Raw genomic sequence first — 17633 nt, 5'->3', positions numbered from 1 at the left:
TATATCAAACATGTTTGATCCACTGACTGGATGGAATCATAGTCTGAAGCTAAAAGGTCTGAGCACATCATACACTATGCAATTTTCTGTGAATTTTGTAAGCTCCAGCCTTTATGCAATTATTATCACAGATCTCTTACATAAGGTCAGTGTTTGGTATCAGTGACATTAATAAAATGTGGAATCTGCTTAGTCTTGAAAGTCTATGCTATGCTCAAGGGCAGACTCTACTGATAGGTTTGTGCCTGTTCTGATGGCAGGTGAAGCATACCTTCACTCATTTTGCAAATTCAAGGCATGCCCATGGCATAATTACACTCAGCTGCCACATCTGTGATTCATGTTATAGAGCGATTAAAATTTAATCTAATAGAAACCTTTATCGTATGAAGAGAAAGGCCAAGACAACTCAATTATTGTGAAAATGAAATCATTCAATACTAGATTAGGATCCCTGGATGCAGACACAGAATCAGACGTGAATATCAGTGTAATGTATAAAATCCCTTCAACAATAAATGATGTAGAAATGGAAGGGGAAATCACAACCTGTTGTTCTGATCAGAAGAGGAATTGTCTGGTTCAGTGGAAAGCAATGAGACTATTTTTTTTTCTATAAATTCCAGAACAGTCTAAAGTGCACTATGCACTTCTCCCAGGGTTATTTAGAATAGGAAGAGGTTTTATTCCATTACTGATTATTCTGACACTTGGGGTTTATTGCAAGAGACAAATTTATAGGTTAAACCTTCTTGATTTACATAACAGTACATTTATTCATAATGCAGAAATAACTAGTAGAACTCTGGTGACGAACTTGGCTGGAAGTCAAAAAGTACATCAAAATTTATGTGGTGTATCTTATTTGTTCAAAAGGCCCCTTTGAGCAAGATATTCAAAGAGCTCTTTGCTCTGAGAAACAATTGCGAAACCAAAGTTGAATCTGGGTTACATACTAAAATGTTTGTGTTTCTTTCAAAATGTATTTTCAGTTTCAGTATAGGTCCTGAAAGCCCCTGAATTTACATACATGTCTTCACTCTTCAAACAAAACGGCAAGACAGACTGACAGACAGACAGACAGACAGACAGACAGATGGATAGATAGATAGACAGATACACTGTTAGACATTTCAAGGGGTTTTAACAGTAACTTACTGGCAACACATGCCAGTAAGTTACTGTAATTAAGATTTACAGTACCATTAGCATATTTCAGTTTTACAGTAACTACATGGCACTGTAATTGTTTTACAGTGGATTACTTAGTGTCATATTAGTGTCATATTAGTTCCATATTAGTGTCAAATTATTTTGACCTCCTTTTTTCACATTTTTATTATTATTTTTACTATAACTTAAAGGTATAGCGGAGGATGTTTTACTTCCTGGTGGGTAGTCTAAACTATTGGTCCTCCTAATTGTCAATCATTCTGGTGAATCAATCAAACTTTTCAAAAAGTGGAGAGGGCGGGTCTTATCTAAAATTTGGAAAGATCCTCCGCTATACCTTTAAGAATATATATTTTGTCAATAGCATATTCAAACATTTCAGCTGAACTAAATACTAACATATCCTAAATTCTGTCCAAAAATGCTGATATTCATATAGAAAGACTGAAATCGATGATTTAGCCCATTTCAGCTTGTCTGCAGTGAAGGGGTTCCTGTTTGAGACAAATACACAGTAAGAAATCACTGTGTGATGATCGTTCTCCTTCCTACAGTAGTTAACACCTGTGCGCTGATTTGACTGCAATGGTAGAAAGTCTTCTGCTAATCATTTCAGCAAACTTATGTCAAAATATATCAAAAATATGATTTCAAGTACAGCTTAGGTCTACCTCAGGAATCTTATAGACGTCCAGAAGTCTAACTGTAGAATAGATAGATAGATAGATAGATAGATAGATAGATAGATAGATAGATAGATAGATAGATAGATAGATAGATAGATAGATAGATAGATAGATAGATGATAGAGAGACAGACAGACAGACAGACAGACAGACAGACAGATAGATGATAGATAGATAGATAGATAGATAGATAGATAGACAGACAGATAGATGATAGATAGATAGATAGATAGATAGATAGATAGATAGATAGATAGATAGATAGATAGATAGATAGATAGATAGATAGATAGATAGATAGATAGATAGATAGATAGATAGATAGATAGATAGATAGATAGATAGCAGAAAACCATCCTGGTGTGCCATACAGTTGCCATGTTTAATACGATTGCAAGTGTGATATTGTTATACAACAGCTTAATAAAGTGAATAATGTTAATATTGTTAATAAAGAAGTTAATATTGAGAAACTTACATTTTAGATATAATATCATCAGATACTTTGTCTATTTTGCTCTGCCAACAAACATTTCTAAAGAAACCACCGCACTGATAGCAACACAACGCGTGACATTACTGAGTGAATCAGTGTTTCTGTAAGAACGAAACGGTTGAAATAAATAAATGATTCAATGACTCGTTCAGTATAACATCGTTCCTGAATAAATCAATGTTTTTGTTATCGGTCAGCATTGACCATATTAATGCAATATCTGTGATTTCAAAAGATACAGGCTAATGAAACCTTATCACTTTCTCGTGGGAAAAAAAGTTCTTCTGACTTCTGTTTTGATAACAGTTGAACACATCTCCCACCAGCAAACAGGATGATGCGGTAAAAATTACTTATCAAATGCAAAATCATCTTGTGAAGCTGTAATTCTTTCTGTTGCCTTTTTTCCCCTCATTTACAACTCTTGTTTATATGAGGTTCTGTATAGCCTATATATCATAAACACATGGCCTACCACATACACATGTAAGCCTACGCTCTTGGGTCATTGTGATGATAGTTTAGTTTCCCCACTGTCAAACAGAAAACATATTGAGAGGGGGACCTGGATTGGTCCATAGAGCTTTCCTGAGAAGACCACTGTGCTGAGACAGCTGAAAACTGCCTAGCGGTGATGAACAAAGAGCAGTGACCAGCATCACCAGGTCTCTATCACAATAGTATTAAAACAAAGAGCCTGCTTTCCAGAAGGCCAGGCCACCATAAAGAGGCATGCACTGGTAGCCGTTGCCGTTTAGCTGAGGGGAGGTCAGTGGATATTTACGCTCGCATTGTGGTCATGTCTATGGACTAATAGTGGTCTGTCACTTAAAAAGCATCAGGACAGGAATGCCTCTGCCACGACGTCGGTCCTCCTTCCTGGGCCAGGCTGCTGCGGAGCAGCCCGGCGGCGTGGGCCGCATGAGTGCAACAGGGATCTCTGCGCCTCGGGGAGTGTTTGTAGGCATGGCTCCCACCGGAGGTACCAGCAGCCTGGGTGCACGCGTGTCCCGCAGAGCTCTGGGCATCAGCAGCGTGTTTATGCAGGGCCTTAGAAGCACCGTTCCTGTGGTGAGCAAGCCCGGGGATCGAGGCCACCACTATGACTTCGACAGCCTTAACGAGAGCCTGTTGGAGTATCGTCATAAAGTTCACGCTCTGGAACAACTCAACCAACAACTGGAGGAACAGATCAGACACTGCTTAGATAGGAAAGCTGTCAGCGCCGGGAAATGGACTGGCCTGAAGCAAGACTGGGAAGATGTTTATAAACAGGTAGGAGTTGGACTGCATAGATCAAGCATAGAGGTCAAAGAGCAAACTTTTAATTTAATTAATTAAAACTTTTAATATCGTTTTAATTAAAATATGTATTTTTTATTTACTTATCCTAAGATTTTTTTGTAGAGAAAATATCTTAAATTTAAGTTTACACCACAATTTACATTAACAAATTTTGTTTTAAACATAAATCTAACAAAATGTAGTGATATTTATTTGTGTTAAAAAATAAATCAATAAAAAAACATTTGACCATTTACTTAGAGAATATTTATTTATTTAGAGAAAGAGAGAATATTGTCAAACTTTATATTTAAATTAATTTATATATGTTTTCTGGGAACAGGTTTTATAAAAAAAAGTACTAGTACTGAGGAGGTAAAAAGATACTCATACTACTGGCGCACATGCTAACATCTTCCTGCTTTCTGTAAGGTCAGTGAGGCCACCCTGGACAACGCTCGACTTATGCTCCAGACTGAGAATGTTCAAGCCAATGCAGAGGACTTCAAAGAGAGGTGTGAGTGTGCTTCATTGATTAAAACAGAGAAAGAGATTTTGATCACTCTAGCATTTATCTGCATGAACAGATTTCCAGCAAAGAGTGTGTTTTTATTCACGATTGTGTAGGTACGAGAATGAGCAGCCGTTCCGCAAAGCAGTGGAGGAGGAGATTAACTCTCTGTACAAAGTCATCGATGATGCAAACCTGACCAGGATGGACCTGGAAAATGATATTGACAGCATGAAGAATGAGCTGATGAATCTGGAGCAAAGTCATATGGAGGTGAAATAAGACCAGCTCAATACTAGAATTATCTTAGAGTTAGAGTTAAATTAAGATCTTCTTTTGCTCTTCTTTAGGATGTTAAAGTGCTCTATAAGCAGATGTCAGGGCGTGAGGTTGAAGAGCTGGAGACTCCCACTGAGACCAGCCTGGACCAGATTCTTGATTTCATCCGTTCCCACTGGGAGAAGGTCATTGAGAGGAACCGTGCTGAGACTGATGTCTACCTTGAGTCCAAGGTAAACCATAGAACATGAATCATATATATATATATATATATATATATATATATACACTTAGTGCTTACTTATTGCTTATAATACACTTATTGCTATATATACATATACACACTTGCCATATATATTCATTTATAGATATTTACACTACCGATAGAAATTAATACTTTTATTCAGCAAGGATGCAATAAACAAAAGAAACAGTAAAGAGATTTTTAATGTTGCAAAATATTTGGATTTTAAATAAGTGCCTAAATTATCTAAGAATCCTCAAAAAAAATCACCATTTCCACAAAAATATTAAGCAGCACAACTGTTTTTTATCTTAGAAAATTATAAGAAAAGCTTGTTGAGCACCAAATCAGCATATTAGAATGATTTCTAAAGGATCAAAGACTGCTGAAAATTCAGCTTTGCTATCACAGTAATAAATTACATTATGTATTAAAACAGAAAGCAGCTATTTTAAATTGTAATTAAATTTCACATTATTTCTGTTTTTACTGGGTTTTTTTTTACCAATAAATGCAGACTTGGTGAGCATAAGATACTTAAAAATTCAAAACTTTTCAACGGTAGTGTAATTTATATTATCAAATAAATATATAAAAAATATATTTTATTAGACTACTGAAAATGTAAAAAAAAAAAAGAAAGTAGAACTTAGCATTAACCGAAATGTATAAATGCTGCAAAAGTATTGTTCATTGCTAGTTTATGTTAACATATAAAACTTTATTGAGAAAAGTTCAATAACTCAAATTAATATTTCCCTCAGGACCACGTTGGGGTCCCGATCACCTTGTTGGAATTTATTTTGTGATAAAGACCAAATATTATCCCTGTCATAACATGAAAATCCCCTATGTGTGAACGTGCAACAGGCCGGCAAAGTGACCAGTAAGCTGAGTCGAGAAGAAGAGGAGCTTGAGAGTCTGAAGACAGAATGCAGTGATGCCGGGTGCAAGGTTCAGAATCTGCAGGCCGAGACTGAGTCTATTAGAGCTCTGGTAGGACAACTTTCTCAAAGTGTGATGCAAAAAAATCATAAAGCACAACAATATTCAATTGACTGAACTTTGTATGATCCCTGATTCCCTGCAGAAACGAGGCCTGGAGAACGCCCTCAACGATGCCAAGCACTGGCACGACATTGAGCTCCAAAACCTGGGCTCTGTCATCGGAAAGCTGGAGGGCGAGCTCAATGACATCCGTGGGGACACCGAGCAGCAGCGTCGGGAATATGAAACCTTGCACAACAACAAGATGAAGCTGGAGCTGGAGATTGGAACGTATCATGGAATCCTGGACGGAGAGGAGAGCAGATTCCACACCTCAACGTGAGGCTCATTTTCAATCTGCTTATGACAGGAGGACAAGGACTGTAAAAACAACCAAAGCCCCGACTCAATCTTCTTCCTCGTTCTCCCATAGTCTTAAGTTCTTTGAAACTAGTTTCAGTTTCTGTGATTCCAGACAGATCTCTCAGGGGATACTGTATGTAACCACAATGTTCTGTACTGTAGGTTCCAGGGTGGTTCTTCAGTACCTGAGGGACGAACTGAAACCACATTTTCCACATCTGAACCACAGAGCTGTCAACAGACGGAAGGTACTGTTTCAATGGAAAATATTTTATCTACAAAAGATTCTCAAATGATCTGACTGTAGTATGAATATTAAGCTTGATGAACATGATCATCAAGGCTTTTTGGAGATTAAAAAACATGTTTTTGATTTCCTTCGTCAGGTTCTAATGCTCCTGGTGCTCCAGAAGAAAGAAAGAATGAATGAAATATGTCATTAATTTTCTTGATTTTCATTTGTTTCTCCTCGCTTGTAGTTTACAGCATCTATAGACTACATGATTGCTGTGCAGGTTAAGAAATTAATAAAAACATAAGACATAAATTGAAGATCCACTCATAAAACATTGACTTCAATTCATTTTTATTTAGCATTTAGCTGATTTTATATACAAAGTCTCTTCAGTTGATTCTCTAGCCTCTATGATTCCATATCCTGATCCTATATGCCTATATTCTGTTTTACTCCCACGGGTACCAAAGCCATAAATGATAGTGTGGGAAATATGAATAATTGACTATGGTCAAAACTGAAGCTCCCTAACACGATAATGATACCTTGTGGTTATAATGACACGTCTATAAAACTGCCACTTAGACATTACTTCAAATCCATGTTATCGTTCTGAACTATCATTTCTTTGTTTAGGAAATCCTCAAATAGCAGTTTACTGCATGCATGGGGAAAAAACACAAAGCTATAACAAAAGACAATAGCTGACTGACATTTCTAGTACAAATAGGTAACCATGGTGTGTTTTAAAGAAAACCAGTCCCACATTTACACTAATTTAAGCAGTTTAGTAAAAACGTATTGAATGTTTTATATAAAAAAAAGTGCAAATTCATGCAAAATTAAGAAATGACAGTCTAACATAGTATACTAAAACATAGCTGCATTAACAGATCAAAAAACATTCTTTCCAACAGAAACTAAATGTTATTCATATTTAGGTATATGAATTATGCAGAATTTGGATACAGCAGATTTCATTTCTCTGGTCTTGTTGGGTCTCCAATAACCGAGAAGCATCCAGCACAGTAACGGGCCGGTTTCTTTGTGTTAGCAGAACTCGCTCTTTTCAGACGGAATCCAAGACTGCTGACCCTCACGTCCTGTGAACATCAGCACAGCTGTAATATTCGACATATATGAACAAAAAGGTCTAATTGTGTCACATCACAAACACACTTCTCACCTGTGAGTTTCCTAGTGTTACACTTTCTGACGGCTGTGGATCTGATGGTTGGACCAGTAGAGGTGTCTGTATGATGAATAACAAATGCATTGCATCAGTTTGTGCTATTCTTTTCAATATAACCAGTTTTAATGATATTCCCATTTAATAAAAAGATTCTTATACCTTCTGAAGTGGCTCCATGGGAAAAGCAGCTGAGAAGTTCAGCATAGAGATGAGCAGCAACACCAGCAGGGCTCTTTGCATGTTCCCAGTCATCCTTCACTCTCAAACTAACAGTGAACAGGCACACGTCTGTTCAATTAAAACACCACTCAAAGGGTGTGACCCAAAGTTGTTGTGCGTCACAGGGAAAATTACAGCGCAGGGCGGCATTGTGTCCATAAAATCAATGTTTATTTAAGACATTTAGGAATTACGTGAAAAAGAATATTTAGTCCCACACAAAAGATCTGTTAATGCCGTTCCTTCAGGTTAAATGGGAATGTTTTTAAAAGATATCAGGGCGACCGACTCGATATTTGTCCCTGTTGAGCTCTCCCATCTCATACGGAGGTAGCTGAGGAATATATTCAAACACATACAGAAAAATGTGATCTATAGATTTCTGTAAAACGTAAACTTGATTCTCATTTAAGTGACTACAATGTGCAATGCTATAAAAAGAATGATTACAGCTAATAATAAATTAAACATAGAAATACTGCATCACAATTGGAAGTTAATACAAAATAAATCATAAAATAAAATCAGCAGAGAAATGCAGTATTGGTAATATGAGAAAGAAAATATAAACCGTGTTAAAAATTCACAGTCAGTAATCCTAATTTCAGATGGGTTATTTGAAATTAAAAGCATAAGGTAAAAATTCATAGTCATAAACCATAATTTGGACATTTTTTGCACAAAGCACAAGGGAGCGTTCTATTTATAGGCTCTCCCCAACACTTTTACTTCAACATAGTAAATAATCCTGAAAGCACATATCTGACAAGTTAATCGTCAGTTAATGTCAATTTCACTCTCCCTCATTTTGGTATGTGTACTGATTCTCAAAAATACCAGAGAAAGTAAAAAAAAAAAAAAGAAAAGAAAAAAAGACAATGGATTAGATGGGCACATCACAGCTCATCTATCCAGTATACAGAGCTGGTGATCGGCAATCCCAAAATCAAAAAGATCTGCCCATTAAAACCAGACAAAAAAAAAAAAAAAAAAAAAAAAAAAAAAGGTAAGAGAATTCAAGTCAATAAAGTGGTGAAATCAAAACACAGTCCCATGTAAAGTGGAAAGTCATGGCACATCTTTGTGCAGACACATTTTGCTCACATTAAATTTCCATCATGTTCTGCAAAACAGCAAAATTCATTATGAGCAATATCCCAAATAACACACGGTTAGTACTTATTATTAAGAAAAATTCTTGATAAAACAGAATTAAAAACAGCTTTATCCTCATTAATCATACCCACTTGATTATACTCTTTCTCCCAATTATGGCATGGATTAACAGTGGTTAACTTTCACCTGTCTAGAAATCTAAATTGGCTTCCAGTTTAGAGGAACAAAAATGACAAATTTATATGTGTACATGATGATATTACCTATCAACTGATGCTTAAAAGGGCCCACAACACACGCTATCTGTTAACAGTGTAAAAGTGCGTTTTTTTAGCAGAAGTGCGGCCCAGTTGTTGTCAATGTCTTTGAACGTACGTATGAATTCCACATTTGGTCGTCAAAAGAACATAACAGGATTATGTCACCATTAAAGGTGTACTGGCATATCTGCTTTAGGCTTTTCTTAGAATAAAAGCCTGAATAATGGTACCTCTGATGCAAACATGTGAACCAAGGATCATGAGTGCATTTTGTTAGATTATTCAGTACAAACACCTTTCGTTCTTTTTTTTAAATAATCAAAATCTTTTTGGGCTGAGGGAGATGTGGCGTTAAGTTGGCTGTAAGGGTATACAGCCTACCCCTACCCCACCCTCGTGGCAAACCATCGGTGTCATAAGTGTCCAGCGGTTCGTTTCTGGGTCGTACATTTCCAAAGAGCTGAGATTGGACTGTCCATCATAACCTCCAACTGCATAGAGTCGACCGCAGTTGGCTACTAGAGAAATGCGGCTGCGTCGAGTGTTCATGGCCACTAGGTGGCTCCACTGATCTGTTATTGAGCTGTACACCTCTGCACCACTAAGGAACGCAGAGCCATCATAACCTCCCGCCACATACAGATTGCTGCCCACGGCTGCAGCACCGTGCCGACAGCGCTTGTTTATCATGGGAGCAACAGGGTGCCATAATGCTGTATGCTGGTTATAGTACTCCACCTAGTGGCAGAGACATGAAACATTCACAACTTTACATATTGTAGCATTTTGTAACTTATATCCTGCCAATTGAATTATGATGTTCACTTACTGTGTTAAAGATCTGTAGACCATCATGACCGCCTGAAACGTATATTCTGCCTTCAAACACAGTAACACCAGCAGCACTGCGGCTTGCACTCATTTCTGTAACTATTGTCCATCTGGTCACAGAAGACACACGCACACACACACAAAATCAGACACATTCTGATTTCGAAAAACCACAGCAAAAACTTTGCTATTGAACACATCTTTACATTAAATATTAATATATTAACAAATTAAATTACAAAAATAAACATCCTTGTAATAAGTAACCACTGCTTCAAGAAATTAAATAATCAGCCAATAATTTCAAATATTCAGCCAATCATAAAATTAATACAAATTATAATAATTAATAGAACAAACGATATTAATGACATTAATGTGCTATTTTAAACATAAAATAGTAATATATTAACAAATAAAAAATTATTAAAAAACATGACATATAATAAGTAAAAAACGTTATACTGTAATAATTACTTGAAAATACATAAAACACAGAATAAATATAAACATCATTATTGATGATATACTAGACAGTAGCAAGTCTTTCTTTCATTTATTTATATAGCACTGCTAAATACAACCGAAGTTGACCAAAATGCTTTACATAAAAATAAAAAGATAAAACATACATTTCACATATCTCACATCACAGACACCACATTGAGATAACCTGTTATAAGCGGTCAATGATAAATGTGCCTTGATCAAGTTCCTGAATACTGATAGAGATTTAGCAGATCTAATAGAAAGAGGCAGTTCATTCCATAATCTCGGTCCCATAACTGCGAAAGTGTGATCACCTTCAATTAAAGTCTATTAGGCTGTACTTACACTTTCTTTCATAAAGCAAAAAAATGCTCAAATACTGAACCGTGCATGAACACCTTAAATATGTTCAGCCAAGATTAAATAAGCATTAGATTTCAATAACATTCATAACGCTGTTGCACCAACTGCAGGCTAGACGGTGGTAAAGACTTAAAATTAAAATTATTAAAATGATGACATTTATTTGTATTATTAGTCTCTTTTGCAATATAATATAACACATATACATACATGCATACATACATATATATATATATATATATATATATATATATATATATATATATATACACTATTACATAATGTAATGTATTTTAATTAAATTATTAAATAATGTTTAACATTAAATAATAAATAATTAAAACATTAAATAATTTAAACATTTTTGTATACTCTTTTTGATCAAGATATTATTGCCACATAATTATATGCATTTTAAATGTTCTTGGTTTGTTTGTTTTTTCAACAAAACATTTTCCATTACTTAAAATGCTGATTACTTGATTTACAAATTAATCAAGTGACAGCCCTACATTGATTTACAAATTAATCAAGTGACAGCCCTACATTGATCCAATTTTCTAAACATTATGTTTTTAAACATTTCTAAAGAATGTATGACTCACCTGTCAGTCTCTGGGGAATAGCACTCGACTGAATTTAGAGAGGACTTGCCATCATATCCACCACAGACATATATATGGCCATCAACAACAACTGTTCCCATCGCACTAATGCAGAAAGAAGAGATGATAGACCAAAAGCATCAGATATGCATACATACATCACATGCACCTAAAATTCTTGGTTTAAATCCAGCTTCAAAATAGCTTTTCAAATAATATATATTAAATATATTTCCCTCACAATTTCACGATTTCTTACCTGCGTTGAGTATTCATGCTAGCAACTTTGGTCCACGTGTCAGTTTCTGGGTTGTAAACTTCCACAGTTCTAAGCCGTGATTGACCATCGTAACCACCAATGGCATAAAGCAGCCCATTCACAACAGCAACACCCACTCGACTGCGGGCTGTGCTCATAGGTTGGCATCGCTCCCAACAGTTTCCAATAGGATCAAATACCTCCACGACATTTAATGAGTCACCTGTGCATGAAACGTTGACTGATTAACAAAAACTGACACTTGACAGTAACTAGCACATACGTTTTCTAAAAGGACAGTGTGAAGAAGGAGGTACCAGCACTGTTGAGGCCCCCGACCGCATAGATTAAACCTGCGATGGATGTGCAACATCTCTGTCGGGTCTTGTAGGCTGGGAGGTGCGGCCGTCGCTCCGGCATCAGATGGTAATCTTTTGCCTCATCAACAAGGTCCCTGTTAGAGTAAAGGTCAAATGCATATTTATGCATGGATACTTTTGGAAACGCACAAACAATACCCCAAATAATTAATCCCTACATCCTTTCAAAAGTATAACTAAAAAACTGTTACATAGTCTAAGCCATCAGCCACCTAATAATAATAATTTACATTACATACAACCATAAAGTCACCATGAAATCAAAATTGATATTTTTTTAATGGAATATTAAAGTATTTATTATAAATGATTTATCTATGCAAATTCTTTTTTTTTACTTCATGTGCCCACATATTCTTTAATCAAAAAAGCTCTTTATCAAAATTAATCTATTCTCTGATTACATGTTTTTTTGGTGCAAGGGCAAGACAACCTGTCACTCACATGAGATCATAATAGAAAACAACAATGGTCCAATCAATTGACCAAAATAAAGTTCCGCGCAACATTTTTTCCTGTTCGAGAAGCTGTTTCACTCAGTTATACAGTACATCACAATAGGCATGAAAAGATTATCACAACTACCATTTCATGCAGACTTGAAGTACAATGGTACTCTTAGATATTGTATTGAAAATGTATTTACTGTAGATTTGGATCTGCAAAAATCGCATAATGTCTTAGTTTGGATTCGAAACAGTGTGTTTTTGCCAAAAGGTCCATTTATGGGGCATAAGTTATCTGAAAGAAACGTGCCTGCATTTGTGGCAGCAGCGTACAAGCTCATCTTGTTGGACTCGGTCAGCAAGGAACTGAGGTCGACATAGAGGCAGTCGGGTTTTAGACAGTAACTCCGGTAACCGTGGCTCACGATCTTCACGTGCATGTCGCACCCAAGCAAGCACGGCCTCAAACACCTACAAACAACAAAAAAGATCAGATTTTGTCTAATTTTATAGTCTCTCATTAAAGGTTGTATTAGCGATTTCAGGCCCAAACATAAATGATCACATTCATCTAATCTTTCCTAACGATCCCCTAGCTGCCCGCCCCATAAGCAGGCCGTCAAAAAAACACGTCTCTGTAGGCAGCCTAGGCTCTGAGATCTGCACACAAAAACAATTAGTTTCACCAACCACTCAAAACCAAAATAAATAGTGTTCCAACCAATCACCGACAGTGTTGTGAGGTTTTGCGCTCGTGCACGGCTGCACGCGAAGTCACTCCTCAGAACTCACAAACACATCCTAAGACATTGCACTGCGCACACACACACACACACACACCTGACTCCAGTATCTCCACCTTTCAAAAGCCTTCCCGATAACTATTCGTGTCTTGGAATAAACACAATGGTATTCCCCCACCCTAATCCTCCTCTTGGGGATTGACTCAGCCATGTTCAATTTCTCTTGTTCGTTGATAGACGCTGGCTTCTTCTTCAGCTCCGACATCGCGTGCAGCCGTGCACGAGCGCAAAACCTCACAACACCCACCCCCTGTCGGTGATTGGTTGGAACACTATTTGTTTTGGTTTTGAGTGGTGGTGGTGAAACTAATTATTTTGGTGTGCAGATCTCAGAGCCTAGGCTGCCTACAGAGACGCGTTTTTTTGACTGCCTGCTTATGGGGCGGGCAGCTAGCGGATCGTTAGGAAAGATTAGATGAATGTGATCATTTATGTTTGGGCCTGAAATCGCTGATACAACCTTTAAAGAAAACACCCAAAACTGTGAAACAATGAAAATGTGTGATTTACATCCATCATTCAGTACCATCCTGTTCTTGTCACTTTATGTTAGTCATTAGAATCTGACCTGCTCCTCTGCTTGGACATTGAGCTCATCGCAGCCCACGAGCTCAAACACCTCCTCCGGCCGAAGGGCCAGGAACTCCTCGGACAAAGATACCTCCACAAAATGCTGGTGAACGAAGATGTTGGCTGCATCGTAAAGTGTGGTGCACATCATAGTCTCTGCGAACTGCCGTACACCAAGGCAATTCTTTGGATGCAACCTGTTAATTAGGAGCAAGTCTAGAATGATCTGTATGTGAAATTAATCACTTTCATATCTTCTTTTTATAATCTTTATTACTCCATAACCTGAGAGAGGCCTGACACAGTAATTACTTAAAGGTGCTTTAAGCGATGTTGGATAACGTCACTTCTTGTTGACGTTCGAAGTATTGTCAAATAAAACGGAGGCTGGAACACTGTTTGTTATGTTTCGTGGTCCAGGCTGGGCCAGTTTGTTTTTGTTGCCGTTTGTGGAGCCTGGGCTGTCTACAGAGACCGTGTATTTTTACAGTGTGTTCAGAGGAAAGGCAGCTAGCGGATAGTGAGGAGATGTTTGCTGTATGTGACAAAAAATGCTTCAGCCTAAAAAAACGTGTGCCATCGCTTATAGCACCTTTAATTGGCCTGATTATTATTATTGGATCCTATATTATTAATTGATTATACAGTTATGTACACACATTATCGTTTAAAGGTTTGGGATCAGTAATGTTTTTAACGTTTTTGAAAGAAGTCTCTTATGCTCACCAAGGCTGTATTTATTTGAACAGAATCCAATAAAACAGTAATGTTGTGAAATATTTGAACAATTTAAAATCACTTTTTTATTTTAATATATTTAATGCAATTTAACGCATCCTTGGTGAATAAAAGTATTAATTTCTTTAAAATCTTACTGACTCTAAACCTTTGAACCAGTAGCTAGTTATTACAATATCTATATCAGTAACACTTTACAATAAGGTCTCATTTGGGACCTTATTGGGATCATTTACTCAACCTCAAGTTATTCCAAACCTGTATGTATTTCTTTGCTCCGCTGAAAAAAAAAAAATCTATTTTGAAGGATGTCAGTTGCTGGGCCCCATTGATCTCCATATTATTTCAATGGGACCCATCAATTGTTTGCTTACTCATATTCTTTAAAATATCTTATTTTGTGTTCAGCAGAATAAATAAATGCATACAGGTTTGGAACAACTTGAGGGTGAGTAAATGACAGAATTTTCCTTTTTGGTGAACTATCCCTTTAAATGTATTGTTTACATGTAAACTTATTGTTAAGTGTTACCTCTATATCTATATTATGTGTCATGAAGTAATCATAATTGTTTAAGCGGTACCTCTGCTGTAGAAAAGAGCAGCAGGCATCTTTGACATTTTGAAGCTGCAGGAAACTGGCCCCTATCAGGAGGGCCTGGACGTTCTGTTGGTCTATGGCTATGTGTCCATTGTAGGCAAAGTTTATTAGGGCTTCAAGTGCACTGTTTAGAGGCAAAACAGAGATGAAAATATTAGCATACACTTACAAACAAAAAAAGACCATGTCTAGAGATCTTGATTGATTTTGTATCTTCACCTGGGATCCATGCCCTGCATGACGATCTCATCCTGTTTGCATTCCACCATGTCATTGGTAAACATGGCATGGAAGTACGGAATAGAAGCAGCAAGGACTATTCTGTGAGCACTGAATTTGTGCTCTCCTACCTGCATACACAGATGGGTGAACAAATCCTGATCAGAAATCATCTCATACACATAATACATAAAATGTCCTGGTTCAGTGTTAACGTGACATTCACTGCCAAATGAAAAATCTGAAACATTATTATCCCTCCACCCAAATGATCACAAAGTATAACCACTCTCAAGGGCAAAAATTAACAGACAAGTGACATTTTAATGAACGAAGCAGCAAATGTAAAAAAAAAAAGAAAGAAAAAAAAAAGAAGAACATCCAGGCATTAAGAAGGCTATACTGAAAGTATACCATAATCCTTAGCATGATCTGTAGTATGTATTATAAGCCAGCTGTCAGTCAGCAAAGACATGCGTACAGCAGGTCAGGTGAAAGGGATAAATAGGATTATTGCTCTCTGCGACCCACATAAAGGGCTGATGATGCAACAGGTAAAGCCAAGCAGCAGATCAGAGACTGTTTCATTAGCTGATGCTTCTACTAATGGTGCTTTATACAGCAACATAATATATATATACACACATCACTCAAAAATAAGGAGGCATCAGCAAACCACCTCAATTTTTCTTTTTGGTATAGAAAACGTAAGAAATGTGCACTATTTTTCATTGTTTACATTTTAACACACTTTCATATTAATATCTCAATGTTACATTTTTAACGCTTATGTCTCTATGTTGTATCTCTCTTTTCTTCTTTTGAGCTGCAAAAAAAACAACATTTCTGTTCCTGCAATTACTGTTGCATGCTTTATTGAGATGCTTTTAATAAATTAACCTTAACTTTTGCAAATTTTGCATATTATAATGAATCTGAAGCAGTGGTTCTCAAATAGCAGTCTTGGACCCACTAGGGGGCCTCAGCACACTTCCAATGGGGCCTCAAAAATGTTTAAAACAAGCTTTTAAAATAAACTTTAAACTAAAACAGCAATTATTAACAGCATTATTCTTATAATTAAATGATTATCATTATTCATAAAAATTATTCATTATTCAATATTTTAATTCATTCCCTCAACAAAGTTCATTCACTAAAAAAGTTATGTATATTTCAATTGAATATAATTTTTTTCAAGTAATGTCGAGATGTACAGCATTTTATTGCATTGAAATAGTTATTTGGGAGGGGGAAAATAGCTTAAAAATTAACTAGATAGATACAAAGAAAATAGCTAGAAACTGTTGTCTGGAATAAGCCAAACAGTTCACGATATAGCCTATTGGATATCCAGCTCTCACATGTGTTTCTATTAAACTCAGCTTGATAATATAGTTAAACATTAAACATGAGGAAATGAAAACTTCTTAACAGACCATGGAAGGCGAGTTCACTACCCAAGCCGTTTGTAATTTCTCTAAAGGTTGAAATAAAAATAGCAATAAATAATAGCAGGATGTGCTGTTTCTCTTCCGTGCTTTAGTAGTTTATAATTTACAGCTGATGAGGATGTTAGCTATACACGCTAACAAATAACACTGGAATACATCGCCTTCAAAATGTATACAAAACATAGAAAGACCAATTTCAAGAGATGTATGCAATGAGACACATTAGCAAACGACCTGACATGATTAAAAATTGCAGCTCTTCCTTCTGTTAACAGTGCCTGTACTTCACTAGCCTCTACCATGCTGACAGCCCAGTGCTACTTGGTTAGCATTTCACTAGCAAATTAACCCTAACAAAGAAAAGCACAGTACTTTTAGGGTAACATCACACAGTTTCCCTTGTCGTCGGATCTCCTCCATCACTGCATATCCACGAGCGGGCAAATCGGCGACAGAAAAATGCATCAAATCTTCTAATTCTTCAAAAATCGTGTCACCCATCGTCATTGATGGACTGGAGACGACACTTTTTGTCCAAACCGAGACGCCGTAGGTCGCGCTGTTTAACTGAGTGCCCTCCACCGGCGGTGTCAGTTAGTTCTTCTTCTTCTCTAATATTAATGGCGGGTCGCTCAGTTAGTTCCTTATCATGCATATACTGTCATATACTGTTCACATCAGATTTATGTGGATGTACTCATTGATGTACTGGTCTTATTCGTGTGATTTACACACGTCATGGCTTAGGTTGAGTTCAGCTCACGTGACAGTTTTGCACAGCTTTTGATGACTCTCTATGAGACCAGACTAGAGTTCTTCACAGTAAACGG

General features: G+C 36.7%; 2 protein-coding genes across 3 annotated transcripts; one reads left to right on the top strand and one right to left on the bottom strand.

Annotated features, from left to right (window-relative positions):
* The first annotated feature begins 1984 nt into the window (after positions 1-1984).
* bfsp2 (beaded filament structural protein 2, phakinin) lies at positions 1985-6539 on the top strand. 2 transcript variants are annotated; one of them, XM_082172695.1, is made up of 8 exons: positions 1986-3630; positions 4072-4154; positions 4267-4423; positions 4501-4662; positions 5544-5669; positions 5764-5999; positions 6186-6271; positions 6410-6539. In XM_082172695.1, the coding sequence occupies exons 1-8, from the start codon at positions 3205-3207 to the stop codon at positions 6451-6453; spliced, it is 1320 nt and encodes a 439-aa protein (XP_082028821.1). In that variant the 5' UTR covers positions 1986-3204; the 3' UTR covers positions 6454-6539. The 2 variants fall into 2 exon arrangements, with proteins under 2 accessions (XP_082028820.1, XP_082028821.1); XM_082172694.1 differs by having other exon boundaries at positions 1985-3630; positions 6186-6465.
* Positions 6540-6592: 53 nt separating this feature from the next.
* On the bottom strand, positions 6593-17365 carry klhl18 (kelch-like family member 18). Its single transcript, XM_082172702.1, has 12 exons — positions 17176-17365; positions 15350-15480; positions 15114-15254; positions 13790-13988; positions 12729-12889; positions 11910-12046; positions 11593-11815; positions 11334-11438; positions 9875-9986; positions 7610-9783; positions 7445-7510; positions 6593-7361 (listed from the first exon to the last, which is right to left on the bottom strand). The coding sequence occupies exons 1-10, from the start codon at positions 17308-17310 to the stop codon at positions 9397-9399; spliced, it is 1731 nt and encodes a 576-aa protein (XP_082028828.1). The 5' UTR covers positions 17311-17365; the 3' UTR covers positions 6593-7361; positions 7445-7510; positions 7610-9396.
* Between the last annotated feature and the right edge of the window lie 268 nt (positions 17366-17633).

This window comes from Leuciscus leuciscus, assembly GCF_965113295.1.
Source record: "Leuciscus leuciscus genome assembly, chromosome: 6".
In the NCBI taxonomy this organism is placed as follows: domain Eukaryota; kingdom Metazoa; phylum Chordata; class Actinopteri; order Cypriniformes; family Leuciscidae; genus Leuciscus; species Leuciscus leuciscus.
Note: the sequence above shows the minus strand (reverse complement) of the source record. Positions and strands in the feature narration are given on the sequence as shown.